General features: G+C 41.9%; 3 protein-coding genes across 5 annotated transcripts in view; 1 reads left to right on the top strand and 2 right to left on the bottom strand.

Annotated features, from left to right (window-relative positions):
- Window positions 1-1,232, bottom strand: part of CARS2 (cysteinyl-tRNA synthetase 2, mitochondrial) — a 37,946-nt gene extending 36,714 nt beyond the window's left edge. Inside the window, exon 1 of the mRNA XM_087938570.1 lies at window positions 806-1,232. The gene's annotated coding sequence lies outside the window, so the exon portion shown is untranslated. The remainder of the gene's footprint in view (window positions 1-805) is intronic.
- On the top strand, window positions 1,226-8,006 carry ING1 (inhibitor of growth family member 1). 3 transcript variants are annotated; one of them, XM_026708284.2, is made up of 2 exons: window positions 1,226-2,039; window positions 6,185-8,006. In XM_026708284.2, exons 1-2 carry the CDS (start codon window positions 1,319-1,321, stop codon window positions 6,886-6,888), a joined length of 1,425 nt encoding a protein of 474 aa, XP_026564069.2. In that variant the 5' UTR covers window positions 1,226-1,318; the 3' UTR covers window positions 6,889-8,006. The 3 variants fall into 3 exon arrangements, with proteins under 3 accessions (XP_026564069.2, XP_087794698.1, XP_026564070.1); XM_087938572.1 differs by lacking the exon at window positions 1,226-2,039 and adding an exon at window positions 3,914-4,009; XM_026708285.2 differs by lacking the exon at window positions 1,226-2,039 and adding an exon at window positions 5,342-5,513.
- Window positions 8,007-26,015: 18,009 nt separating this feature from the next.
- Window positions 26,016-27,821, bottom strand: part of ANKRD10 (ankyrin repeat domain 10) — a 32,052-nt gene continuing 30,246 nt past the window's right edge. Inside the window, exon 6 of the mRNA XM_026708393.2 lies at window positions 26,016-27,481. Within this exon, the coding sequence (XP_026564178.1) occupies window positions 27,027-27,481 (455 nt within the window). The 3' untranslated portion in view covers window positions 26,016-27,026. The remainder of the gene's footprint in view (window positions 27,482-27,821) is intronic.

The following is a 27,821-nucleotide window of genomic DNA, read 5'->3' as shown; positions in this document are numbered from 1 at the left end:
TTACTACTGCAGTTGGCTTTAAAGCTAAGTTTCCTGATGTTTTCTCTCTTTGTTCAATTTTTATCTTTACATCAGCCCAAAGAGCAGGACTATTTAGAGATGGTTATCTGAACATGGATTCGAGCTTAGGGGGGTACTGCAGTTGGATAATTTTAAATAAGTATAAAGCAATCCTTTCAACTGGGCTGAGGAAAGCAATCAGCTTGTTCTAGATACTCTTGTTTTCTGCAGCTGAGTGTGCTTTGATTGTCAGATTAGGCAACCTTAAAAGCACGGGGGTTACCCCACCCCGGCGTCCAGTAGCCATTATCAAGGCGCATGCGGCATCACAAAAAAAAGTGGGGGGGGAGCAGGTATAGGGAAATGTAGTCTACTTTTTTGCATCTTTTCGCCCTCCATTTTATTCACAAGTCATCAATTTGCGCATGCACCGATTTTTACTTGCCTCCTCTTTTCCGGCTCTGCAACCCGCAGCCTGTGACTGGGTTAGAAAGCAAAGGGGTGGGAAACAACCTGACAATGGGATTGGGCCAACCTGTTGTCAGTGTTGGATTATAATGATAGAGGCAGTGGCTAACTTCAAGCCGGGAAGGAGACGGCCTCCTTTTTAACTCGGGGAAACTCCTGCAAACTGGAGAAACGAACCAAATGCAGAGGGGAGGCAGAAGGGAGCCAACAGCTGCATCCCTGCCTCTCTGAGCCCCAGTGCAGCTCGCTGCCGAGGACCGTAGTCCCTTGCCGCAAATTCTCCCAAGTTTACGCCCGGGGTCCGAAAAACCCCAAAACCACCATCACAAACTCTTACCATCTCTGCCCGTTCTCCGGTCGGCCGGGGCCGAGCAATCCAAAGGCTCCGGCGGAGGAGTTCAAAAGCCAGCCGCCGAATGAAACGCCGCCCACCAACTTCAGACGTCTCTCCCTTCTCTCTCGTTTTGCCTTTGGCCAACGCGGCCCGAGTTCCCGCTCCAGCAGAGGCGGCGCGGCGCAACCCCCACCCCCCACCCCCCTTTTTTTGTTAGGGAAAAGGAAAGAGTAAGCAGTATTGCGTTTGCGACCCCCCCTCCTCCTCTTCCTCCTCCTCCTCCCCGAGACATGACTACGTCAGAAAGCTGTATTTGGCTGGGCATGCACAAAACCCCATTCCCGTGCAGCTCCCCCGCCCCCGCGGTCTCACTTCCTTCTGGGGAGGAGGGAGAACCCAGCACAACTGTGGAGAAAGCGGCGCATTGAGCGTCCTGGCTGTTGCTGCTGCTGCTCTTGAGGGAGGGGGAGGTTTGCAATGGGAGTGCTGCGCACGCGCACTAGCTGGCGGGGTTGAATGTTTCCCAAGTGTTTGAAACTGGTATTTGGGTTTTCCACGTTGGATCAAGTGCGGCGTACAGAGCAAAGCTGCATTAAGATCACCGGCAGCAGAGGAGCAGCGGCAGGCACTGGAGACGCTGCTTCTGCCTTCTGCCAAGCGTTTTTACCGCGCGGATCCTACTTGTCTGCCGGGGGAGATCTGTGTATTTTTTTAAGACCGTCTTCTCCCCTTTCCACCCTCCCCTCTCTTGTCCACACACTCACACGGAGACGCACACACATCCCTCTGATTGTTCCTACCACCTCCTTGGTGAGTTACCGACAACGACAGCCATTCAATCAGCTGCTACTGCCGCTGGAGAGACTCGCGGACTGTGTTGCGCCTGCCTGTTCAGGGAAGAAAAGATTCAGATGTAGCTTTTCTGGTGTTTTTTTCGGTTTGATCGAGGAACCGGAGAGAGGCACCGAAGCGGAGGACGGAATCTCTGCCATTGGGGCTGCCGAGCTGGAAAGGAAAACTCTCGCCCTTTGGGGTGAGAGGACGATACACACACACACACACACACACACACACATACCCACAATTTTCGGCCGGATGAAAATGTTGAATCCTGCCAACGGAGAGCAGCTCCATTTAGCGAACTATGTGGAGGATTACCTGGACTCGATCGAATCTCTGCCTTTCGATCTGCAGAGAAATGTCTCCCTGATGAGGGAAATTGACGCCAAATACCAAGGTAAGAGCTTTCTCCTTTATGTGTTGGTGGACGAGAGAGTCTGTAGAAGCCACCTCGGCTTTGCCTTGTTTGTAGAGATGGTCTCTTGGGTCCCTTCCCTGCGCCCCCGAGCTTGAAGCAGAGGGTGGCTTTTATTATCACGATTATTTATTAGTGAGAAGAGGAGCAGAAAGCAGAGTAGAGAAGGGGGGCTGCTCTGCAGGGATACCCAGTTTTTTTTCCCCTTTCGGGGCGGAACAAAAGGTCTTCCTTTCGGTCCTCCGCTCTGAAGCGAGGACTTGGCTTTTTAGATGTAAAAATGCTGGACAAAAAGGCGGCGGCACCGAAGCGGGGCAGGGAAATCCGGGGGCATGGGGCACGGAGGCAGCTGTTTCTTCCTCTTTCCCAGGCGAAGAGGGGCTGCTTTTGGGGACGGTGGGACAGCGGCGAGGAAGAGGATGAGGGAGAACGACTAGGGCACCACATTGAGGAATTTCTAGTATTCGCAATGGCTGTAGTAGGAGAGGGTGCTAGTAAGAGGGAGAGGGCGGGCGGGCGGGCGGATTAGCTGGAGTGTGCGAGGGGTGGGCCGGGCTTGTAGCCTTCGTTCCCTCTTTTTTTTTTTTCAATGGGGTTTGCTTTCAAAACGGGCTGTTCTCGCCCGAATTCTGTAGGGAGAAGGAGCTGAAAGTGATGGGAACCGATTATATAAACCCCGTGTGGGCTGGGGCCGTGCGGAGGGGCCTCCCCCTTCCCAAACTCCTGCCGCGTTTTGCAGCTCTTACAGGAGGCTGGCTCCGTCTCTCTCTCGCACTCTGCAACCCGGGAAATGGTGGTTGGAGTTAAAGAGCTGGAGAAGTCCTTTGTCACCGGGTGCTGTGCGAGGTAAAAGGGGTGGAGAGCGGTGAAAAGAGTGCGACGGCTGCTAGTGGAGGTGACACCGGAGTGCCCCTGGCACGTTCAAACTCCTTTTCCGCCGGTGAAGAATTGGAGATGGGAGCCGGCTCGGGTTTGCGGCGCTTCGGGAGGAGGAGGATAGGACCAGCAAGTATTTGTTTTGTGGTGAGGACTTAATAATGTGCCGTCCGTAAGACGCGCCAAAAAAATAAAAAAGCAGGCGAGTGTGTGTGTAAGAAAGGCGAGAAAGAAGGGGAAGATACGAGCGTGAACTTGCGGGTAGGAACGGCTGTTTGAGGAGGGGTAATACGGAAGAGAGGAGGGTTGAAGGACAAGGGCGGGCATTTCAACCCGCGGTGAACACTCGACTGCGCTAAAGGGAGACGCCTCTGCGCTTGAGCTCTAAAAGAAGAGAGTGAAAAGCGCCGTCACAGAGCTTTTATAGCTCCTCGTCATTCCCCGATTGTGTTCGCCACGCCTCCTTTGCCATTATTGGTGGAACTTCCTTCAGGAAGCCGCTTTGGCCCCGCCCTATTGCTCAATGATTAGTACCCCCTAAATTCTCTACCGATCTTCGCTTCGTAGTGACGCTTGCAGGACCGAAGGGTGGAGCTGGAGGGGGGGGCGGGTGCAGCGGCAGGGCGGAGGTTTCTTCTGAGAGTTCGAACTGCCCCGGCTGCACCTCTGCGACTGATTGGCTTGCTAGTTGAAAAGACTTGAAGGCGTTACGGTGACCAATGGGTTGATGTGGAAGATGAAGGGTATCGTCGGCCCGCCCTCGGGACTTGATTGGAACATTGGTATTCAAGAAGGTGGAGGTTGGTTTGGGGCTTTCCCTCCTGATTGGTGAGAATATTTTTTAGTTAGAAGGTGGGCTATTGGTATAATTCCTTATTCTAATTGGACGGTTTCGATCCAGGCGGGCTGTGGTGGGAATTGCCAGACCTTGATTGGCCGGTTGGACGGTTTCTGCTCTTCGCGTACGTTCTATTAAAGACAGACGTAAAGAGAAAAACAGACATACACGCACTCAACGCCTACCGCCACTTCCCTTCTAAGAACAATGGTCCTCGAAATCGCACCCTCTGGGAGGGGTGAGGAGGGAGTGGCTTCGTTGCCTGAAAAGGAGACGGGGCGGGGGGAATAGGCAAGGGAGGCGCTTCTGATTGGCTGAGGATAAGAGGCAGCTGGGACGAACTAGGTCTCTTTCGAATGTTGGGAGCGGACGCGAGCGCACACTCCCGGCGACGGGGCGGGGCCGGAGGGTCCTTGTTTTCCCGCTCCCTGCGCGCGCTCTGCTAGTTCTGCTCCACCCCTCAGCAAAGCTGCGGGGAGGCCTCTTGTGCTCCGCCCCTTTATCCGCGAAATTGGCTGGTGCCCTGGAAAAGGGGTGGGGGCGGGGCCTGCTCTTTCGCTCCCTTCCGCTCCCGCGCGCGTTGATTTACTTAAGGCTCCGGCCGGGGCTTGGCGGCTGAGGAAGGGATGTGAAGCGCTGCCCGGCAACGGCCTTTTCTTTTGCCCGAAGCAGAGAGGCGTCGGGGCAAATCCACGTTTGTTCTCTTCCCTTTTGCCCAAATGCTAGGTCTCGTTTCGCTCGTTGGGTGGATACGTTGAAGACCCTTTGAAGCCCTGGTCTAAAATAAAGACGGGGGCGGAACGAACGACCATTACGAGAGAGAAGGGAGACGACGTCGCCTCAGTCCCAAGACAGGCGCTGCCTTATGCTCGACAAAGAAAGTCCGCGGGGTTGATCTTTGCATGTGAATTACACGAAATACACATTGTATTTTGCCCCCGCTATGTTTTGCCCCCTCTTGATTTGAAAGAGGCGGACATATTCCGGCCTTGAAAATCTTACGTATTTCCTCAAGATGGCTTACGAATAGCTCGGATTTTAGAGTGAAAACGCTGGCTAAAACTGCTCAGCATATAATCAACAGAAGCAAAGATAATAAATTGCACAATTTGCATCGCATGAATTTATTAGTATGTTTTTAGAGGCTAATACATTAACGGCTCAGCTAGGTGGCGGTACCTCACCAACCTTGCTGGATTTAAAAGCTATGCTACTTACTTAGTACAGTAACTGGAAATTAGATGGGAGGCCACCAGGAAATTCCCAGCACTGGGGAAAACCTCTGCCCCCCAAAAAGAAATGAAAGAAGACAGTTGTAAACCATTGTGGTTAAACTTTAAAAAAACATGTCCATGGAATGACCAAGAAGCTCAAGTCAATTTTACCTTTTTTATGTTATATGCACAGAAACATACCTCTAAATAATGAGCAAAATAAACCGTGGTGACTTGAAGTAAAATCTGAGTAAAATCTTGAAGCAACAAGTCTAGTACAAACAAGGGAATGCTTATTTTATTTGATTATCAACAGTAATTATTTTACACCAACAATATTTGTATCCCCAGGCTCCAGTTTATATCTCAGTATGCGAGTCCCTGGATGATTTTGTCTGGGATGGAAAAATAAAACAGGTTGGCGCTTGGTTAGCATCTGAATGTGAAGAGGTGTGATGGGCCAGTGGCTTAATGACGCTGGAGATGGTCCCTGCTCCAGTGGTTCGAGTCCTAGCACTGCGTGTCGGGGTAAGCTCCCGTCACTCGCCTCAGCTTCTGTCCACTTAACAGTTCAAAAGCATGTTCTGTGCAAGTTGTTAAATAGTTACCACTTTGGTGGGAGATGAGTAAATGCACTGTGCAGCAGATTCCTGCCAGCTCTGAGCCTTCATGGCCATGGCATCCATTTGCAAGGTGACGCTGCAGGAAGAGGTGCTCATTTTTCTTTCTGGTGTGAAGCTGGCTCACCCTCTGTGGTGCACCTTGGGAAGCGTGCAAGTGTTTCCTAAACAGACCTAGTACCTTGCCACCGAAACTACTACCCTACAATGATATTATGCTGTCCTGGCTAATGTAACAATGCCATTATGCTAACAATAAATTATCTGAATATGAGACAGTACAAGAGCTATAGGCTAGATATGAAATTCGTAAAAGACCATTCTGGAAAAAAGAACTAAGAAACCACTTCTGTACTGTTGCCAGAAAAGCCAAAAAGATACGTTCATGAAATCAGCAGCAGTCAAGCTCGATTTAGAAGAAATTACACATGTCTGTACAAATAGTGCTTAGAACTAGAGCAAGTTACATGATGAAAGGTTTTGGGAGTTTTTTATTTCAGTAAATCTGTTTTATAAAGCTTAAATGTTTCTGTGTTGTGTACAAAGCTGACAAATAACAACCTTATTCTTTCTTTACAGAGATCTTAAAAGAACTCGATGACTATTATGAAAAATTCAAACGGGAAACAGATGCAGTACAAAAGAGAAGATTATTGCATTGTATACAGCGAGCACTGATTCGAAGTCAAGAACTGGGAGATGAAAAGATTCAGATTGTCAGCCAAATGGTAGAAATCGTTGAGAACAGAACTAGACAAGTTGATAGTCATGTAGAATTGTTTGAAACCTGCCAAGAGACTAATGACATTACTGGAAATAGCGGTAAGACTAACCAAGATAAAGCAAAGAATGAAATACTGACTCAAGCAGAAAAGCCCAACAATAAGCGATCCAGGAGGCAAAGAAATAATGAAAACCGTGAGAATGCTTCTAATAATCACGACCATGATGACATCACTTCAGGAACACCAAAGGAGAAGAAAGCAAAAACTTCCAAGAAAAAGAAGAGGTCTAAAACCAAAGCAGAGAGGGAGGCTTCCCCTGCAGACCTGCCCATTGATCCCAATGAACCAACCTATTGTTTGTGTAACCAGGTCTCCTATGGAGAAATGATAGGCTGTGACAATGATGAATGCCCAATTGAATGGTTTCACTTCTCTTGTGTGGGACTCAATCATAAACCCAAAGGCAAGTGGTACTGTCCCAAATGTAGAGGAGAAAATGAGAAAACGATGGACAAAGCCCTGGAGAAATCTAAAAAAGAAAGAGCTTACAACAGGTAGTTTCTAGATCAGAAGCAAATAAGGCCCTGAGAACTGATATTTATTTCCTGCCTCGCCTTTTTGTTAAGGTTGCAGGATTGTAAAATGTATATTTTTAAAGGAGGTTATACATCAAACCATTCTTGTCATAGGAATGGCAGTAGGAAAAATGTTTGGGTTTTTTCCCTTGATACAGTTGTTAGCAAAAAAAATGAACTGTCGATTAAGACATAGAGCAAAATAATAATGTTAACATGTAATGTTCAGGTTCGTCTTATAAAAAACATTTTCACAAACTGGCAAGACTTCATCGGTGAAAATGTAGATGGAAAATTAAATAACACTTTCCATTCTTTCTTATAGAAGAATGTTGTCTTGTTTTTCCAGAAAATTATTCTGGTTGTTTGAATAAAGCAGCATTACCTTGCAAGTTCAACTAACAATAAAACCAAATGAAGAGCTTAGGGTGCTTAAACCACCTTATTTTAGTTAGGTTTAAGCACACTTCGCTCTGAATTGGTTTTGTGGCTATTTACTTGGAAATATGTGTTCTTTGTTTCAGTTAAAAATAATTCAAAACTCTTTCAGATATCACCATGCACCCTATTAAAACATCTTACATTAAAGACCATTTCTTTCAGTGGGTTTTGGTTTCTAAGACAGATGTTTATATTAGGGTGAACTTTTTTGATGGTGATTGATGCAGTAGCAAAGGAAAAGAAGTTACAGCATGGCTCCTGTTAAATGTGTTACTCTTAATAGCTCTTAATGACAACATGTTACAAGCTTATTTTTTAAAATGCAGATGGTTAAATTTTACACAACATATTTTATATACTGGCCAACTACCAGAAAGGCCTTTTAAAAATGATTTAGTATATTTTGTATTTAACCAGAAAATGGTTTAGTAGTGAAACTTAACATAAATCAAGGCTTTATACTGTCACAGAATAATAGTGTAGCAGTCTTTACTTTGTATAAGTTGTACAAATGTACATTTTCAAGTGGCGTTGCACTTAACTGTATTATAATTGGAAATGCATCTACATGCCATGGTGTAGTCAATATGCATTTCCTTCTGTATGTATGAAAGTTGTACAGTTGTGATATTAAGGAATAAATTAAATTGAATAATCCAATTCACACCTGTGTTGCTTTTGCTTTTGCTTTTGTTCTTTTAATCTTGAATGTACAGGATTGTGAACATATATTTTAACTAGCTGGATACCTGTGCTTCGCAACGAAAGTCTGTGATCAGGCTATGCAGGAGCTCGGCTTTCCTTCTTCCCTTCCTTCTTTCCTTCTTTCCCTTCCTTCCTTTCTCCTTTCCATTTCTTTCCATTTATTCAGCCAAAGTGTTGTAAAATACAATCCTCCAACTGTTGTCCCAAAGGTGCTTTTTTTTTCAGGAGGCAATTGGACTTTCTGTTTTTTTGTTGAAGATGTTTTGTTTCTCATCCAAGAAGCTTCTTCAGCTCGGAACTGGATGGTGGGTAATAAAAATGCTACAACCTTTGATGCCAAAGTAGCTTCCTGTTTGGCAGTGTGGTTTGCATCCTTTTAGAGAGTCGTTGAGGCAACTTGGAGGTTTGTCTGTGTGCTCGGGTCACCTGAGTGGTGCAAATGGCTGTGAAGCTGCTGAGGTAATGGAACATGAGGTAACGGAATGTGAGGCAATTGGCAGTTGGATCAGAGTTCTTTTCAGGTGGGGAGGGGGAGTAGAACTCCTTAGCATTAGAGCATGTTAATTACTGTATTAAGAAATACTAATCTGATGGTCATTTCGAAAAAATCCTTTCTTAGTGAGCACCTAGAAACCAAGAGGAACATACGTGCCAAATTTCAAGTTTGTAGGCTTTATGGTTCTGGAGATTTTGTGATGATGCCTGAGTAGTCTGTCACTTTTATATATACTCTGTGTGTGTGTGTGTGTGTGTGTGTGTGTGTGTGTGTGTGTGTATATCTATATATATATATACACATACACATACACATACACACATCATACTGTACATTTAGAAAAAAATTAAATGCTTTATAAGTGATCCTCAATATAATCCTATAAAGAGGAATGCATATTTTTTTAATCCAACACTAATTTCCAAGATGTCAGTTGGTACACATCCATCTTCTGCCAGGCTTTTTCTGCCTACAGACGCATACATATGGACAAACCATGACCCATTGGATCATCACTTCAGAGATATTTCCTGACTGAAATAGAGAAAACATGGGCAGTCAAAAACAAACAAACGGTAAGAGTGACTTCTGACTTCCCGTCAGCTTCCCCATTGAGTTTCCTTGTGGGAAACTGGCAGGAAACATTGGAAGTCTTATTTATTTTCTCCTTCCTTCCTTCCTTCCTGTCACATTCTGAGTTTGGACTTCCTACCAGCTTTCCCATTGACATAAATGAGGATCACAAAGTCAACCAGAAGTCACAAGCCTGAAGTTAGCAGGAAGTAACTGGCGGCTGCTGGTTGGGGAAGTGAGTGAGTGGTTGTGCGAGTGGCTGGCATAAGCATAGAAGAGCTGTGGAAAGGGGTAGGGGAGACTTAGGCAACTTGGGACCCTTTCCTGCCAGCTTCCCCATTGACTTGCTCCCTACAAGCTTCCCACAAGCAAAGTCTCTATTGGGAAGGTTGCAGGAAGTGTCTATAATCACAGTTCTTGATGGGTTTCCCACTGACTTCTGCGAAGCTGTCAAGGAGCATAGAGACTAGAATAACCACATGGCAGCTCTAAAGTTCCCACAACTTTCTCAAACTTAGTTTCCTGATATGACAGGAGTCCTAGCATTCAAAAAAAAATGCCTATTTGAATTACCTTGTTTCAATAATTGCCTTATAGCTTCCAATTTCATCAAACAAGATTGCAAACAGACAAGAGGCTTTCTGTAGAATATAAAAACATAGTCTTCATCCATTCTCTAGATATCATAAATTCAAGGATGACACAATTACTTTCCTCCAGGAAGTCACCTTCATTTCTTCAACCATTTCTTCCCTATTGGTGAGGTTTAGATTCAGGATAGAGAGCCTTTTGTTCTTTCATCTGCCTTTTGACAAAAGTCAGTAAGAGAAAAGAGTTAGTTAAACTTCTGATTCCTTCTGAGTTACATCCCCAGCAGATGTCAGCATAACTGAAATCATTATTATTGCATATCTCTTTGAAAGACTAACAATCTGATGCAGAAAGATATTTGTATTTTCTGCCTGCCCTGATAAATCTAGAATGAAAATGTTTTTTTAATTTTAAATGTTATCCAAATATTCTCAGCATGGTTGCCATGCTCTGATTTCTGAATTTTATGCATATTTTTCTTTAGACTCTGAGAAGAATATGCACCTGTCCGTTGGGACTGTGAAATGGCCAGCCCTATAGATAATTAAATTATTCTTTTAAATCAATTGTAGTTTTTCACTACTTTGCAACTCATCAGTATCATTCCATCAAGTTTCAAGATTGTCTCTAATAAGTTTATCTCCTTAAATTAAGATATCTAGTTCTCTGTTTATTTCCCACAATCCTTTTTGCATTGATGTACTACATTTGCTCCATTTAAAATTTTGAGTACCATCTATCACTCTTGTCTTCTGCAAAACTCCCATGTTTTCATTCTGCCTATCCCATTGCTTTCGTCTTGTGTTCTGCTTCTTTGGTCTTTGTCCATACAGTAGCTACATATTTGGTTCTGAGCTTTTGTGTAAACAACCTTAGGCTATGTTCGATCGCGGGAAACAGACTTGAGACCAGTGTGACTTTTCAGCTCTTTATTTAATGTATAGATCTGTGCTGAACCTCGGAGCCACGGCAGCCCTTCTTATGGGGATTCCCCGCGGCTCGCCAGCCAAGGACAGTTCTTTGAATCTCCCGTGATCAGACCGACCAATCGCAATTCTCAGTGACCAATCCGGACAGGTCTCCCTGGGCCAATCAGAGAGGGGGTCCTCCAAGTATGTTAATATGGAACACCCCTCTGTCCATGCCATCTCCTTCACGTCCTGGGGCTTGGCCAGCGCCTTGGCCATCTTGAACACTGCGGGCTCGCAGTGTGTCAGGAACACAGCTCTCTTTCTCTCTTTCTTTGGTCATTGGCATCTTTCAGGTTGTTGCTCTCGAGGAACATGAGGAACCGATCGATATACGATTCCCAGTCCTCTCCCATCTGGTCGAATGGTGCGGGTGGTGAGTTGCTGCTGGCCATCTCGTCGGTTGTTCAGCTCTGGTTGCCACGTGCTCAACTGGTCTCTTTGTCTCAGTATCCCCCCTTCGTCGCCAGTGTTCGATCGCGGGAAAGAGACTCGAGACCAGTGTGACTTTTCAGCTCTTTATTTAATGTATAGATCTGTGCTGAACCTCGGAGCCGCGGAAGCCCTTCTTATGGGGATTCCCCGTGGCTCGCCAGCCAATGATAGTTCTTTGAATCTCCCGCGATCGGACCGGCCAATTGCGGGCGATTCTCAGTGACCAATCCAGACAGCTCTCCCTGGGCCAATCAGAGGGGGTCCTCCAAGTATGTTAATATGGAACAGGCTATGCCGCACGGACAGCTGAAAGGCGCCGTGCGCAAGTATGCAGCATTTGAAAAGCCTCTTTCCCTGCTTTTTCAACCTCAGCTGTGCTGTGCAAAGCACAGCTGAGGTTGAAAAAGCAGGAAATAAAGGACAGGTAAGAGCCCAGGCGGGTGGGTGGGCCAAGCAGCAGCAAACACAGAACTGGTTCAGTGTCTGCTGCTCTTCAAAGCTACCGGCTCTATAGAACCAGGCAGAACTGGTAGCATCCCATCCCTGGTAAAGGCACAACATCATATTGAGTCTGCATACAGTATAACTGTTCAGTTCCCCTTCACGGAGAAACACTTAACACTGTCACATACCCTTTCTTTCTCTGAGTGGTTTTTCGATTTTGCTGACCCAATGTTCTGTGGCATGGTTTTCTCAGGTGACTGGTAGTTGTCCTCTAGAACTGTGTTTCTCAATTTCAGCAACTTTAAAAGATGTGAACTTCAATACTGAGAATTCTGGGAAGCTGAAGTCCTCACCTCTCAAAGTTGCTGAGGTTGAGCACGTGACGCATCTGGCCTGCAGGCCATGTGTTTGATAGCCCTGGTCTAGATCAGTGGTCGCCAACCAGTGGGCCGGGGACCACTGGTGGTCCGTGAGGAAATTTTGGTGGTCCGCAGAGAATTGTCACCCCCAAAGCAATTAATCCAGGCTACACAGGAACACAAGGCTGTGACACCCACATGGCCCACAGGAACACAAGGCTTGCATCACTTGCATTGCGAACAACACGAGGTAGTGAGGGGAGGGGGAAGGGCCTGCGGGAAGGGAGGGGAGGAAGGGCCTGGCTGCTTCTTTCTGCTTCTTTCTTCTTCTTCTTCTTCTTCTTCTTCTTCTTCTTCTTCTTCTTCTTCTTCTTCTTCTTCTTCTTCTTCTTCTTCTTCTTCTTCTTCTTCTTCTTCTTCTTCTTCTCCTCCTCCTCCTCCTCCTCCTCCTCCTCCTCCTCCTCCTCCTCCTCCTCCTCCTCCTTTTGGCTGCATGCAAGGAAAGCAGCAAAAGTCTTTCTTTCTCTCCCCAAACTCCACTAGAAATGAGTCTTTGGGACCCTGCAAGGCATCCTGCTCCAAGAGGCTGCGCAAAAACTCATTTCTGGCCGAGTTTGAGGAAGAGAAAGAAAGACTTCTGCTGCTTCCTTGCATGAAGCCAAAAGTCTCTCCCCACCCCCCCTAACCCCCCGAGAACGGAGCTGGAGATAGTATCCTGCAATCCCAAATAAAGAATGATCGATCAGTAGGAAAACGGTGTGGGGAATTTCCTGCAGACTTTTTTAGGGATTTTCCCAGGGTCTCTGCTGCTTTCTGCAGAGACCCTGGGAAAACGTCAGCAAGCCACCATTAGTCAAAATTCATACTAGTGGTCTGTGGAATTTAAAATTATGAGATTGGTGGTCCGTGAGGTCCAAAAGGTTGGTGACCCCTGGTCTAGATTATCATGGATTCCTGTTTCCATTGGCACTGAAGTTTCTTCACTGTCTTGATTCCTTGGATCACAGTCTTCTGTATGTTTACCAAAGGAATTTTTTCTTGACCTTCACGCTCTTTTGCTTCTCTGCCCATCCAGGAAAGCTTGCTTCTCTGGTGCATTTCATTGTAGCAACTGTGCAATCAAATTCCAAAGGTACATGCAGTGCATGCTCAGATGCGTTCCCAATTTCTTATTAACACTAGAAGCAAATTTAATTTCACTATTGGCCTAAAAGCAATTCTGCTAGATTAAATACAGGATTTGTTCTTTTGTTTTTTGTTTTAATTTAAAACCCTTTGTCTTGATCCAGCAGGATAATTCGATTCCCATAAAGCTAATTGAAATATTTTCCAATCTAAGATTTTGCAGATACTCAACAAAATATTTTATCTTAAGTGCTAAACTCAGTCAGAGACAAACAGTATATTCTCAATCTTGATCTACAGAAGAAACTAGCCTTTACTTCAAAAATCAATCATGTAGGTATGTAGAGAGACCATTCTTAGCAGCCAGGTAACAGCCTGTGCCCAAAACACATATCAGCTGTCAGCGTTCCAGCAAACCTCCATTCCAATCAATAGCTCTGAGACAGACATATCTCAAAGATACCTTTATTTGGATAGAAACTGACACATCTGTGGAATCCCGAATCTGAAAGTTTTTGGGCTTCCTTGAAATATTCAAAACTACAAATCCCTCCCTGGCCGTCATCACATCACATGGCCCAATCACGATCCTTCCTAAAGTAAGATCCTTATTTCATTCTGCACCATACTCAATTACCTTGAAGCAACAAAAGAATTTTATTTTGTCTACTTGGAGATACTCAACTGAATCCCACCCTCCCAGTTTCTCAGGCTTGTGGCAGTGTGGGAGCATCGCATCTCAATATGGCTTCCAAAGCTGACATCAGCTTTTAGATTAGTCAGAACTGATATCTTGTTTTTAACAATTCTAGAATATTAAAAAGCAAGTGGAATGCCCATACAAAACTGTATATGTCTATATCAGCAGGGAGAAATCCACAAAATAGCATACAGTTTCCTTCATTACTCTTTTTACTCTAATTGATGCAAAGATGTAATCACATCTCTTTTAATTGCCAAGCACAGCAAAATCAATCCTCTTTTTCCCAATTTTGTAAAAACAATATCTCAAAATCCTCAAAACTTTCAGGAATATAACTAAATTTTGCTTGGTCGCCATTGGTATTCTCCAGGAGTTTGCATTATTATATTATAATATTTATCCACTTTTAAATACACACATACACACAACTTCCTACCTACAGTCAGTGGGCTGCAAAGCAACATACAGATCAGCTACAAATACGTTGGTGTCCCACAGTTTCAGGGGAACATTAGTGAGGGGGCAAGGAAGTCAATAACATCCAAGTAGCACCACAAGATAAGGCAGGTCCTGAAGAGTCAGTCCAATGGGAAGAACAAAGATTTGCACCATCAACATGTATGTCCTGCCAGTAATCAGGCAACCTGCCAGAATAGTATGCTGGCCAAAAGAGGGCATAGAAACACTGATATAAAACCCTGGAAGCTCATCACGGTGTTTGGAAGTTTCTGCCTCACGTTCAATACCATGAGACTACATAAGTTGGAAAGAGAGCAAGTGGAGATTCTGGAGCCTTGAAGCCACTGTTTGGATGAAACCCAGGGCATCCAGGAGTACATCAGTAAAATGGCACACAAGGATGAGTGTTGAGAGAATGCCTGAGGCGACAGAAAAGAAGTGGGGAAGATCAAGCAGAGGAAGTGCCATAGCAAGAGACAGCCTTGTGTGGAATGGACCATCAACAGATAGCTAGTATGCTGGACATTGGGAAGTCCTACCAGTGGCCGAAAGGGCTGGACAGCGTAGAGGCATTGTAGCAGCACAAGAACAAGCACTAAGCACCAGATCCATAGAAGCAAGGGTCTACCACACTAGACAGGATCCAATGTACAGATTTTGTAGAAATGCCTTAGAGATAGTTCAATACGTAGTGGCAGGGTATAAGATACAGGCAGGAACAGCGTACATTGAATGACAACTAAATAGCTGGTGTTATGTACAGGAACATCTGCACGGTATATGGGTTAAGATCCTGTCAAGTCCAGACGGAAGATTCCACAGAAGGTCATGGAGAATAAGAAGGCTAAAATCCTTTGGGACTTCCAGATCCAGATGAACAGGTAAGTACTGGCCAATCAACCAGACTTTGTGATAGTAGACAAGGACAGAAGACAGCTGTGGTGATAGATGTAACAGTGACAAGGGACAACAACATCCAGAAGAAGGAGTATGAGAAGACAGAGAAGTATCAAGACCTGAAGGAGGAACTGGATGATGTGAATGGAGAGGATGTGGAATGTGAAGACCAAAGTTGTCCCAGTGATGGTAAAGAGCACTTGGAGCAGTGACTTTTAAGTAGGGGAGTTGCTCCAACAGATCCCAGGAACAGTATCAGAACTCTCTGCCAAATGAGTTTACTACTAGAAACAGTTAAGATACTGCACAGAACCTTCAAACTGCCAGGCCTCTAGTAGAGGACCTGAATTTGAGGAAGACACATATCACTCATAGGGATGAAAAGGGAATTTTAAAATATTAAATAACTATAAAATAACCATCTAGCTATTCTCAAGGCAGTGACCATATCTCTTACTCCTGCCTCTTATTTTCCTGACAACAACAATCCTATGAAATGGGTGTTTGAGAATCTGACTGCTCCAAAGTCACTCAGCTAACTTTCATACCTAAGGAAGGCCCAGTTCAGGGGTGGGATTCTACTGGTTCTGTCCACCTTTGTAGAACCGGTTGCTCTGAAGAGCAGTAGACAGAGAGCAGACATAGAACCAGTTCTATGTCTGCTGCTGTTTTGGCCCACCCGTCCACCTGGGCTCTTATCTGATCTTTATTTCCTGCTTTTTCAACCGCAGCTGCTTTTCGTGACACAGCTGCAGTTGAAAAAGCAGGAAAAAAGGGCTTTTTCAACCGCTGTGCACCCTTGTGCAGCACTGCTCAGCTGTCCAGGCAGCTAGCTGACGACGATATACACACGAGCACAGAAAAACGTAAAAATCACCAAACCGGTAGTTACACTGGTCAGATCCCACCCCTGGCCCAGTTTCCCGGTTTCTAGGCAAGTACCTAAACCACTAGACCAAACTGGTTTTTTTCATTACTGTATTATTATTATTTAAATTTATACCGCCTGACTCCCAGTAACTCTGGCAGAAAGATTGCATCATTCTTGTTTTACGACTTTTTTTTGTGGATATTATAGGAAAACATTTAAAAATAGTTATGTTATTTTTTGTCGACAACTATATCAGTTCAATGTGTATTGATTTAAACTTACAACTGATTCTTAACTTAAAAATGATTAACTATTACATTTCAATGTAAATAACATCTCTATCTTAGCAGTTTCCTAGCCATTTGCCTAATAGTTTTAGAAACTTAGTCAATTAGTTGCCTTTTTAGATTTCTTCCAATAACTCATTATTTTATTGATACAATTGTAGTTGTTTTTATTTAAACTGCCTTTCAAATAAATTGTTGATGTTACACCATTCTTGTAACTGACCTTAGGAATAAAGGGTTTGACCTCTACTGATATCACCATTAGTCCTATAATCACTGCACTGCAGGTCAAGAGCAATAAACTTAGTGGGCATTCTCAGCAATCTTTGAGAAACACACACACTTGATCATCACAGGAAAAGTCCCTGTGGCAAACATATGGTTTCACCGGGATACTATTCTGTGGACTATGGATTCTATTAGAGAGTTTGTGAGAAATGAGTAAACAAGGACACAAGAACATTATCCATACACAAAGAGTAAAAGCCCCATATTAATAGTGGCGGGGGAAGCACACACAGTATTGTATATGCTATGTGGACATGGATCCTGATGACATTTGATTTATGACCAATTTATTGGAGACATCCTAGTAGAGCAGAACATCACATAAGTAGGAAATGACAGCAGAAGTAACTGCAAAGGGATGGGATTGAAAACCTTCTCTAATATGAATTGCTGTGACGAGATTTTGAGTTGTCCTTGGACCTACCACTTTTGAGAATTAAACACTCACAAGCTGAATTAATCAATCTCCATTTTTTCATCTCTGTGCTAGGACACTATTGACCATCTAAGTATTTTGTCTTTTTGTCAAGTGCTTCCACTGTGGTTGTTTCAGCAAAATACATGCAAGTATAGAAAAGTGCTTTCTAGCATATTTGTAAAATCCTTTTATCCATTATTATGCATAGCTTATTTACCAGTGCTAAAACTGCATGTTACGGAACTCTGGAATGACCAATGTTTTTTGGATGACGAAATTAAAATACAAAACCTCCGCTTGATATACAACAGCAACACATCATTGCTCTTTTGAAGCTCTGGGGCCCAGTCTTCCTTTGTAGGTAATCTTCTTCACACTTGGGAGGTTTCATGGCTGAAGGCATGGCTCAATAAAGAAAATCAGATCATCGGACTTGCTATCTAACTTTCATTGGGTAGCATACAAATTTAGCTTCAAGTTAATTTTAAAAATGCCATGTTTCTTTGAAAATGTGCGGCACAGACGCTTAACAATTTATCAAGGGCTGTCATGCTTAATGTTCTATTTCTCTTTATTAGGGACACATGTAATTGCCCGTTGAAATTTTATGGCAGCAAAAACATGAATTATAGAAGGCAACTTAAAACTGCATAAAACATTGAGAGATGTAAATATCATCTGTATTCAAAACTTACTGATATGGGTGTTTAGAACATTTAACTCAGTACCCTCTTGTAGAAGAACTCTACAAGTTCCTTTACTGAAGTTGTTAGGACATGTTAAAAGGAAAAGCAAATAACATGTTACAAAGAAGACACAAAAGCAGACAACTCCAATCCTTTAACAAATATGACAACTTACTTATGACTTCTGCACTGACCCGTCCCTCCCACCCCTACTTTTTTAATTAATGGGCAATATAGCAATTTCTGTTATTTTCCATGATGGAAAACTAATGTCATTAAAGTTCATAAGCCCACAGCTAATGTTTTTCTAATCTTGTCTGTCCTCCTGAGAACTGCCTCCATTAATCCAGAACCAGCCATCTCATGACACAGAATTGGAGAACCGTGAGTCTCCTTCTGAAGAACAACTTCCAGCTGACTCAGCCAGTCTTTGGACTGCCATAAATTACATACCATGTCCTAAAAGTAGTAGTTCTGATTCATCATTTCTTCCTGCAAATATGTGTACTGCATCATATATGTGGACCTTTCAAAGAAAATGATTGATTGATCATGTGCCGCTATGGCAGTGTCAACGTCTAGCTTTTAGTAAATTTTCTCTGTGACTATCTACCCTTGCTCTTTCAGGTTTGTCCAGTGGTGCGCTTGTCGCCACTGTAACTAAGTCCACCTATTTTACTGCTCTTTGCATAATGTCTCTGCTGTAGGATAATTTGAGCCTAATCACTTGAGCCTCTAGTGAGAACTTCATCTTCTAGTACTAGAGATTTTTATAATTAGGGAATATCCTAAGGCAAGGGTGACAAACTCAAGGCCTGTGTGGCTGCTGTGGAAAATGTAAGGGGCCGGGCCACATTGCTTTGGCCCGGACTATCTGCATCGCTTCAGCCTGGTCTACCTGCATTGCTTTGGCCCAGTCTACCCAATGTGAAGATGAAACATCGGGTTCACTTGGCTTCAGCCCAGTCTACCCAGTGCAAGGAGGAAACATGCCAGCAGTTTGGGGAGTGGTGTGCAGCTGGCCACACCCACCCAGTTGGCCACACCCACCCAGTCAGCCACGGCCCCTCAAAGTCAACTACAGCCCTGATGCGGTCCTCAGTGAAATTGAGTTTGACACCATTGCTCTTAGGTATCTTGGATGTTTACTGTATAGTGTTACAGTATTCTTCTTCCAACTTTGCTTAATCTCCTTTGAATCGGTTACTATTTGTGTGGTGGCCTCCTTTAGCATACCAATTCAAGGTTGGGACCTCTTCAGAGTTCAGAGAACTTTTGAAAGACGTTCCTTGTTCTTCTATGTCTATTTTTATCTTCAATGTCTTTACAGATGTTGTTGTAATACTGCTTCTTGTTTTTTCTAACAGCTCTCCGAAATTCTTTGTTCAATTCCTTCCTGAGATTTTTGTTTTTCTTGGCCATGGCTGCTTTCCTCTTCTTGGTGATTTGCATGTTTTTTTTCTGACATTCAGTTTCCTTTCTTTTTTTTCTTTTTTTAAAGCAGTCTTTTTTTTACCTTCATCCTTCACAATATATTTAAGTCTGCTCTATAATTCCTCTAAATCTGTGTCAATGAGGGCCAGGATTTCAAACGAATTCCCAATGTTCTCCTTGAAAATGATGTGTATATGTTCAAGACTGTGGGAAATATCTTTCTTTTTCTTTAACCTAGCTTGGAGTTTGCATATGAGCAGTTTCACAGCCAGCAGCTGGTCATATATTTGATGCTATAATTGAACTTCTCCTTTTAGAAATAATATAGTTAATTTGATTTATACTCCATCTGGAGATGTTCACATACAGAAGCATTGTTTTGGTTGTTTGAAGCCAATGTTAGCTTGAATAAATAATGGGAATAGCAGCAATTGTTTAGCTGGTCTTCTGTTTCATACAATCCAATTACATTTTCCTCTTTAATATTTCCAAATTTGTCTTGCCAGTCTCAAATCACAAGCAGACTATCTTGAGAGAGCAATTTTATGAACTTGATCATAATACTCATAAAATTCCTCTTCTACATTAGTGTTTATAGTTGGAGCATAAACCTGAATGATTGTTATTTTAAAGGGTTGTCTATTAAATCTAACTGATAATATTCAGTTATTGAATGCATTGTAGCCAAGTATTGTTCTTATTATGCCTTTTTAAACTCTGAAAGCAATACCATTATTTCTTTGTTTTTCATATCCAGAATAATACTAATACTTCCATGTCAGAAGCATCAAGTGGTGAAACGATTTGTGGATGACAGGACTGTTGCCTATGGGATGCCCAGTTAGGGAATCGTTTCACGTCCCTGTGAAGTTGCCAACCAAATTAATATTCATTTATCTACTCACGGTTGAACTGCTTTTGAACTGCTGGTTGGCAGGAGCTGGAGCATGTGACAGGATCTCACCCTGCCCCATGGCAGCAATGGGTCTCAAACACGAGTCTGTTAATTGTCCGCTCAGCATTCTAATCTCACAAGCCACTGCGATTAATTGCTGAAACTAAATAAATTATTGAAAACAAAAATAATTTTACATAGCTATTATCTACTCATTTTTCAATCTCATTATTTGGAAAAGGTACATATGCAGCAGTTACCCTAAATTGTACATTTTCAGAATTATGCAGGATTTCTTGTGTATGTTACCCACTCTTGTGTGCAAAATATCTAATAAATCAGTATTAAATAAGATTTCAGGAGACTTAGGATTATATCTCCAAGCATTGAGATATTCAAAAAGTCTTCCAGGTATCTTCAAGAAATATCCATAAATGTATGGATGAATTACGTACATGACTTTAAATTTTAGTAAATTTTAAGGTTTAGTAAATCTTAGTAAAGCTTGAGATAGCGTAAACTAAGCATTTATGTGGAATCTAGTTAGGTAATTTCATATGTCCTGAATTTTTCATAGTGAAAGACAGCAAACTAACAGTATCACTTGTATTCAGCTGTTAATTGCTAGTATGGGAAGTAAAGTCATGATCAAAACATTGTTGTCTGAATTAATCCAACTGCCTGAAACATAAAGTAATCACATTGGCTGTGTTCACAGGACAGTGTTCTTTCCAACTCCAGCAACCACATATTAGCCTACTGTAATGAGTTAGGTGAACTGGATCATAGTGATCTTTGGAGGAAATTGAACAAGGTTGACAAAAGAATATCCCACTTATTTGTATCCCCTCAAGTCAGGTTTCTAGAGCAGAATACACAACTACCCAGTTAACTGAGGTTGTGATTTCATAAAGTTCAATTTTGCAAATCAGCTATGGGTCATATTCTATTACCATCCTTGCCACTTCTTATTCCCAAAGTCCATTTCAAGTGACCTACTCATGATTTTTTCTTTTTCTTTCCAATTACCAATAATGTGGTTGTTGTTGTTTTGAAAATACTTCTAACTTTTGCTCTGAAAAATATAGAATTGTCCAATAAGGGTTATAGATCTTCTGGTCTGGAAAGACTAAAGGTGGTTTTGTATCTTATTGCTTGGATCTAAGTTAAGGTTTTGTTTAGCCTTTCCTAAAATGCAATATGCACTTAATGAAACTTTTTTTTTTAAATGAAGCAGTCTTTATGTGTAACACAGATTAGTCACAACCTAAATAGCATCACTATCTTTCATTCATACTGTATATTTCAACGGCAGTTGTATTAGTATTTTCTATTTTTTAGAAATATAAACATTACCTTTTGTTACCTATTTGTGCAAATGAAAATTATTCTTCGTAACTGATTCTATTACCAAATGCCTCAAGCCTCCAAAACATCAGTAGAGTGGGAGTCACCCATATCTTGGGAGGAAACGTCATTCCATAGGAATGCAACAGAGAAGCTCCTGATAGACTTTCAGAACCTATAGTGCGACAACTCTGCTAGTGGCTATTAGGGACATAAAGAGTACCTCAACTAACAAGACCCTATGCCACATGGGGCTTTATAGGTAACAGCCAGCAACTGGAATCACAAATGGAAGCAAACAGGCAACCACTGCAGCTCTCAGAGGCATTGCCCATCACTGGCCACAGCACTGATTCTCGACCAGTTGGAGTTTCCAGGTGATCAGCAAAGGCAGCCCAGGTAGAGTGCATTGCAACAGTCAAGCCACAAGGTAACCAGGGCGTAACTGACTTTCTAAAGGGCCTGTTGATTTAAGAAGAGAAGCAACTGGCTTTAGTGGTTCTGATAGCTGATTTTGATAAAGTCCATCCTCCAGACACCTAAGCAAACTCAACAGAATTTTTCTAAAAGGAGAAATGCTTTCATTTGAGAAAATTGGTTGAAGAATAAGAAACAAGAACAGATCAACATTTTTGTAACAGAGATTTGAACAAACTGTTCCTTCTTCCCTGACCCTGTTGCAAGGTCAATTTTAAGGCTGTGCTTTTTAAGTTAATTTTACGTGATCTGGAGTTAGGAATGAACTGTGAGTGCCTAGATTTGCTGATGATAACAATCAGTGCAGAGTGATTGAAATTGAAAAGAATTGTGTAAAGCTTCAGGTTTTTCACTTGACTGAAAAGTGACAAATGCAGTGCAACAAAAACAAGTTTAGAACGAAGCATATTAATTCAAAAACCATAAACTACATTATCTACATTAACAGAGTTTGTACTGGTATTGACAGATCACAAAAGGTATCCTAGAATCATGGCGAATCATTGAAAATACCAATGCTGTAAGCAGCTGTTCAAACAAGCAAGCAAGCAAGCAAGCAAGCAAGAAAGCCCTGATAGAAATTATTAGAGAAGGAACTGAAGATAAAATAAATAGTAAGGCTCCCATATAAGTCAACACCATAGCTACTGTGTTCTGGCCAGCGGTGGTATTCAGCAGGTTCTGACCAGTTCTGGAGAACCGGTAGCAGAAATTTTGAGTAGTTCGGAACACCACCTCTGACTGGCCCTGTCCCCATCTATTCTCTGCCTCCTGAGTCCCACCTGATCAGCTGGGTCTTCTTTTGTTGCCCTGCACAGGAGAACGGAGCTGGAAAGCAGGTTGGTGGAGTGGGGAGATAATGGAGATTTTGCAGTATCCTTCCCCTAGAGTTGTGTGGGAATGGAGATTGTACAGTATCCTTCCCCTGCCATCCCCACCAAGCCACACCCACCAAGCCACACCATGCCCACCAAGCCAGGCCCACAGAACCGGTAGTAAAAAAATTTGAATCCCATCACTGGTTCTAGCCCAACAAATAGCTTCAGTTGATCTTTAAAACTCATGCAGGGTAGATTGCAGTAGTCCACATGGGGCATAGTTAGGATCTCTTGAATCAGGAAGGGCCATAATTTGGTCATCACTTAGCTGGGCAGAAGCTTCACCAGTGTTGCTGCCACCTGCTCATCTTGTAGCAGTTGAGAATCCAGGAAAATGTCCAAGTCTTGGCATTGCTCTCTTACAGGCAGTGCCATTCCAAAGACAGACAGTAACAGAGCTGCCTGGGTACTTCAACAAACAAAATGGTTCATATAGTTTGGGTTCAACTTCAGCATGTTTTATCTCCTCCAAGCCACAATAGCCTCCATACACTGTCACAGTCATGCTTTTTTCCACTTAGTAACCATTTTTATTATCAACTAAATTGCTAGAAACAATTTAGTTACTTAAACAAGGATTACTTGTAGTTAACGTGACATTACTTAATGTGTTTTAATAGTCTTGTCCATGTGGGAAATCCTTGTGCTAGATCAAGAAAAGAATTAGCTCTCCAGATACTGTTGAACTTCATTTCCCATCAGCTAGCAACAAGGATGGGGTTTGTTTGTAACACAATAATACCTCAAGACCCTCTTTTTGCACACCTCACCATATGTTCCATCGGCAAGAAGAAAACTAGCTTGCATTTTTCTCTTCAATTCCACTAGGGGGGAGTGTAGAATAAGGAAGTTGCTTTCCTTTGATGAAATATATTACAACGTTTCTCATAATTTTTATAATTGTTATCATTTTATTATGCTCTTCCTTCCACCGCGTTTTAGAATGAATTAAATGCAGAGCCTGCAATATACAAATGTATAGCAAGAATTATTTTCTGTTATTGAATTATAGTTTCTAAGATACCATTTGTAAATCTAAGATATTCCTCGTGCAGGAAATAAAAACATGAACTGGCTCAATTATGATAGAAATCTGAGGGAAGTTGGGAAAATAAATTTCAGCTAAGACAGGGAAACCAAGGAAAGAAGAGATCATATGGAATGTGAGTAGCTTAGCATGGGACTAACTACAGGGAGATATTTTTCAAGGTCCTGGCCCATGGATTTCCTTTGGTGTTTGATTTTCTTAGTCTAGTGCAGAGCTTCAAACTCCTGGCCTGCGGGCTGGATGCATCACAGCTAGTCACGCCCACACCCGGTTTAGCAAAGAGGGGGGGGGGAAGTCCCGTTACATCATGTGATGCTGCTGTGACATGAGTTTGACACCCGTGGTCTAATGGGCTCAAGTATTCCCAACTACCGTAACCTTCAGTTCTCCACTCCTCCACTAAGATGGAAACCTAGAACAAAACCAGAACTTGCATTGATTGAGATACCTAATTCAAGTGGCATTTGAAGCTCTTCAGACTCTGGGTGGTCACACCCTTACTTCTTGCTGAGTCTCCTAGCCTATTTTGGAGGTTTCGTGCCAATCAAAAATACTGCCAAGTTCTCTTGTTGGGCAACAATGGTTGTCCCCATCGTCTTTGTAACATATATTCTTCCTTTGCTGGAAATCTAAATCAGGAATCCCTTTTTCTGACAATACATTAGTTATAGATTTGATGGAGAAGTCCAGCCAGTGCATATTTTTATTTATGCAGCGCAGTGAGCAGTTTCAAAAATATTCATGTAATTTTAAGACTGAAAGCAGCTTGGAGAAGCGTAAGTTCACCAGTCTGTAATTTGAAAGTAATTTTGCCACACCTGAATCTGCTCCCCTTTTTTCAACACCTCCCATCAATCTGTTTTCTTTTACTAAGAGCCCAGATTATGAATTGTTTTCATTTTAAACTCAGAACCTCCTTTTCTTTCTGCTGGATTAAAATGAGCAGATGGATAATTTGAACGGCCACATAATAGCAACAGCGTTTAGACATATACTGCTTTACAGGCCTCTCTAAGCAGTTTAGAGTCAGCGTATTTCCCCCAACAATCTGGGTCCTCATTTGACCGACCTTGGAAGGATGGCTCAACCTTGAGCCTGGTGAGATTTGAATTGCCAAATTGCAGTCAGCCAGCAGTCAGCAGAAGTAGCCTGTAGTACTGCATCGTATCGTGTTTTTTTTCTTATAACCATGCAGAGTATATACATCCAAAAATACAGTAAATATACTGATAAACATTTTGGTAACCTAATGGTTTCCTATTTTCAACAGCCAGCCTTCCTGCCTACTTTCCCATGTCTTTCCCTCACCTTTTAAATTGGGCTGTATAAGTTCCACTCAACTCATCACGGCTGTCCTGCCATTCTACCCTCAATGAGTCTTCTTCCCTTAGATAGCCTCTTATCAATGATTTTGTCAAGCATGTATTTTAAGGCAATTTTAAAAAATAACACATTACTAACTTGCTTACATGAAACGTGGCCTGGATGATTGCTTTTTAAAACATGCCTTCCCACTAATCCAAGTGGCCATCTCACCTGCTTCCAGAGATTGGAGACAACTGTATTCTCTTCTCTGTTCCATCTTTGCTTACAGAAACCAATGAGTTTCATGACTGAACATACTTGTAGTTTTGACCAAAGTTTTGACAGTCAACTATCTCAGCAATAGAAAGGTTAATGCAAAGGTCTCCAAACTTGGCAACTTATGGACTTCTGGGAGTTGACATCCGTTAAGTCTTAAAGTTGCCAAGTTTGGGGACCCCTGCTTTAATGGAAGCTGTAGAGGGCTGTTGGTCTTGTATCTATTGCTTTGCAGATAAATTATTTTTAATCATGATAATGTTCCTATGGTTGATTAGCTGAGCATCCCTAATTATTAGAGTAGCATGTACAAAAGATTCTGACATTTAGTGCAAGGCTCTTCAAACTTGTGGACTTCAACTCCCAGCATTCCTGAGCTAACATGACTGGAGAAGAGGGGAGAAGACCACAATCCAATGCACAGGATATACAGTATCCTTCATCACAGCGGCCTCCAATCTATTTCTGTCTAGATTAGGTTAGCTTCAGCTCAGTGTCACAACCAAGGATTAGGTAGAGCTTTATTTGATATTAATAGCTGGCGATTTTTTCTTTAGAAAGGCAATTATAACTTTTACTTCAAAATATTTAGGAAGCAGATAAACATACTGATATTGTGCAAAAATGCTAAAATCTAGTGCGATGTTTTCTTTTCTAATTCAATTTGTAAAGGTCCCTTTAGAAACAAAACACAGACACATCAGTTTGTTTTTAAGCACTTCATTCATCTTAATTTTATGCAAATCACAAGAGTTTATGCAAATCACAAAAGCTTTTGAAGTATACATGTAGATAGAATTTATACAATCGACCTTTTCAAATTCAATCAATATAGGATACTGAATTTGCTGAAAAATAAAATGGCTACTACTTTTAACTGGAAATGCATATTTTAAAGTTACAAAGCAATGTTGTTTTAAAAAGTAAAGCCATGCATTTTAATAAAACAAAGCTGAAAGCTACTGACATGACATTTTAACAATTTTTATAGTTTATACTGTCAAAATGCCATTCTGTGAACTATGGTAAGATGTTTACCTGTAGTGAGCAAAAAGCATTTCAAATTTATTCTGTTAGGTGTAGAATATGACCCTATTTCCCCCCCTCTTATAATACAAAAGGTTAACATTTAACAAAAAGTAGGGCAAGCTGATGTCAGCTTTGACATTATGAATTAAAACATGTAAAGCTTCATCTTTACTTCAGTTTAAGCAGTTATTAACTTGATCCAAGAAAATTCACTTCCTTTTGAAAACTGAGCAAATACATAAACTCATTTTTGCTGCCACGACCCACACCTTGCATAGTCTAAACTGGCACCAATATTGCTTACCATAGTCTCAACAGAAAATGTTAAATCAAAACACCATAGTTTGCTAATATCAAAATGAACTAATCTACACAGTTTAGGGTTTTTTTTTAAGAAAGGTTTGATGAAAGTGAAAACATTCTAAAAGTTCTTAGAGCAAATAAAAAAATATAAAACTAGACCTTGTCATAAAAAAACAAAACATTCTATTGTAAAATTAGCTATTAATATAACTCATGAACCTGACACATGCAAAATTAGAAGCATAAGGCTGTTGTGTCAAATGCTTTTAGTAATAATATGTAACAAAAAAAATCCTGCATCTTCAGGTGTTACCATCCCAACCCCATTATTTGTATTATTATTTCGAAGTATATTAACATCCAGAAAATGTGTCTTTAATAGTTCAGGAACCATGATAAAGATACATTGTACCTAAAACAGTATTATCGTATTTTTCTGCAACTTTAATCAAACTGGAATGCTCAATAACACTATTAAGTTCAGGAATACTTTCAGCTGTATCCCCAAAACCATGGTAGTGTCCATAGTGCAACGTATCTCCAAGGTCATCCAACCACGGGGGCCTATTTGAAACAAGGCTACTTGGGCTTCCATTCTGATGTAAAGAACCACACATATCAGAAGCATTTAGAACTTTTGATGGTTCCTCATCACTATGGCCATCACTGATTATACGGTTATGATCAGAGATTAGTGCATTAGGTACTATCAATGTTAGGCATTCTTCACGCCTGGAACTCAATCCATTGAGCTGAGGTGGGGAAGTGAAGTCCAAATGTCCATTGATGATATTTCCATTTGCCAATGCTTTCAATATGGAGTTACTGCAATTCATATCTGTATTAAAAAATAGACCTGTCAAGCACAAATTGACTCAAAATAAAAACCATCTTCTCTACGCTTCTTTTAAAAAAATCTATAAATTGGCCATCTTTTAAGTCAAACATTTTAGATCTTAACCAGATTCTTTATATATCTGGACACCTCTATCTGATGAATCTTTGAAAACTGTATAGCGACTTAGTTTCTCTGATAAAAGAAAATAATCTAATCCAGACATAATGCAATACCTACTTGTTTAACAGTATACTCCATCAAACACAATGGGTTTATCCCAAAGGTGCTTTTTCAATAGGTAACTGGACTTGCTTGTTTTTTGGGGTTTGGGGAGGGGGGC

This window comes from Pseudonaja textilis, chromosome 8, assembly GCF_049901715.1.
Source record: "Pseudonaja textilis isolate UNSWEBS1 chromosome 8, rPseTex1.2, whole genome shotgun sequence".
Lineage (NCBI taxonomy): Eukaryota > Metazoa > Chordata > Lepidosauria > Squamata > Elapidae > Pseudonaja > Pseudonaja textilis.
Note: the sequence above shows the minus strand (reverse complement) of the source record. Positions and strands in the feature narration are given on the sequence as shown.

What these genes read in the sequence shown, in the direction of transcription:
- ING1 (XM_026708284.2), top strand. Translation starts at nt 1,319, where the DNA reads ATGTTTCCCAAGTGTTTGAAACTGGTATTTGGGTTTTCCACGTTGGAT. An exon ending in AATTGACGCCAAATACCAAG is followed by an intron (nt 2,040 to 6,184) that starts GTAAGAGCTTTC and finishes CTTTCTTTACAG; the next exon opens with AGATCTTAAAAGAACTCGAT.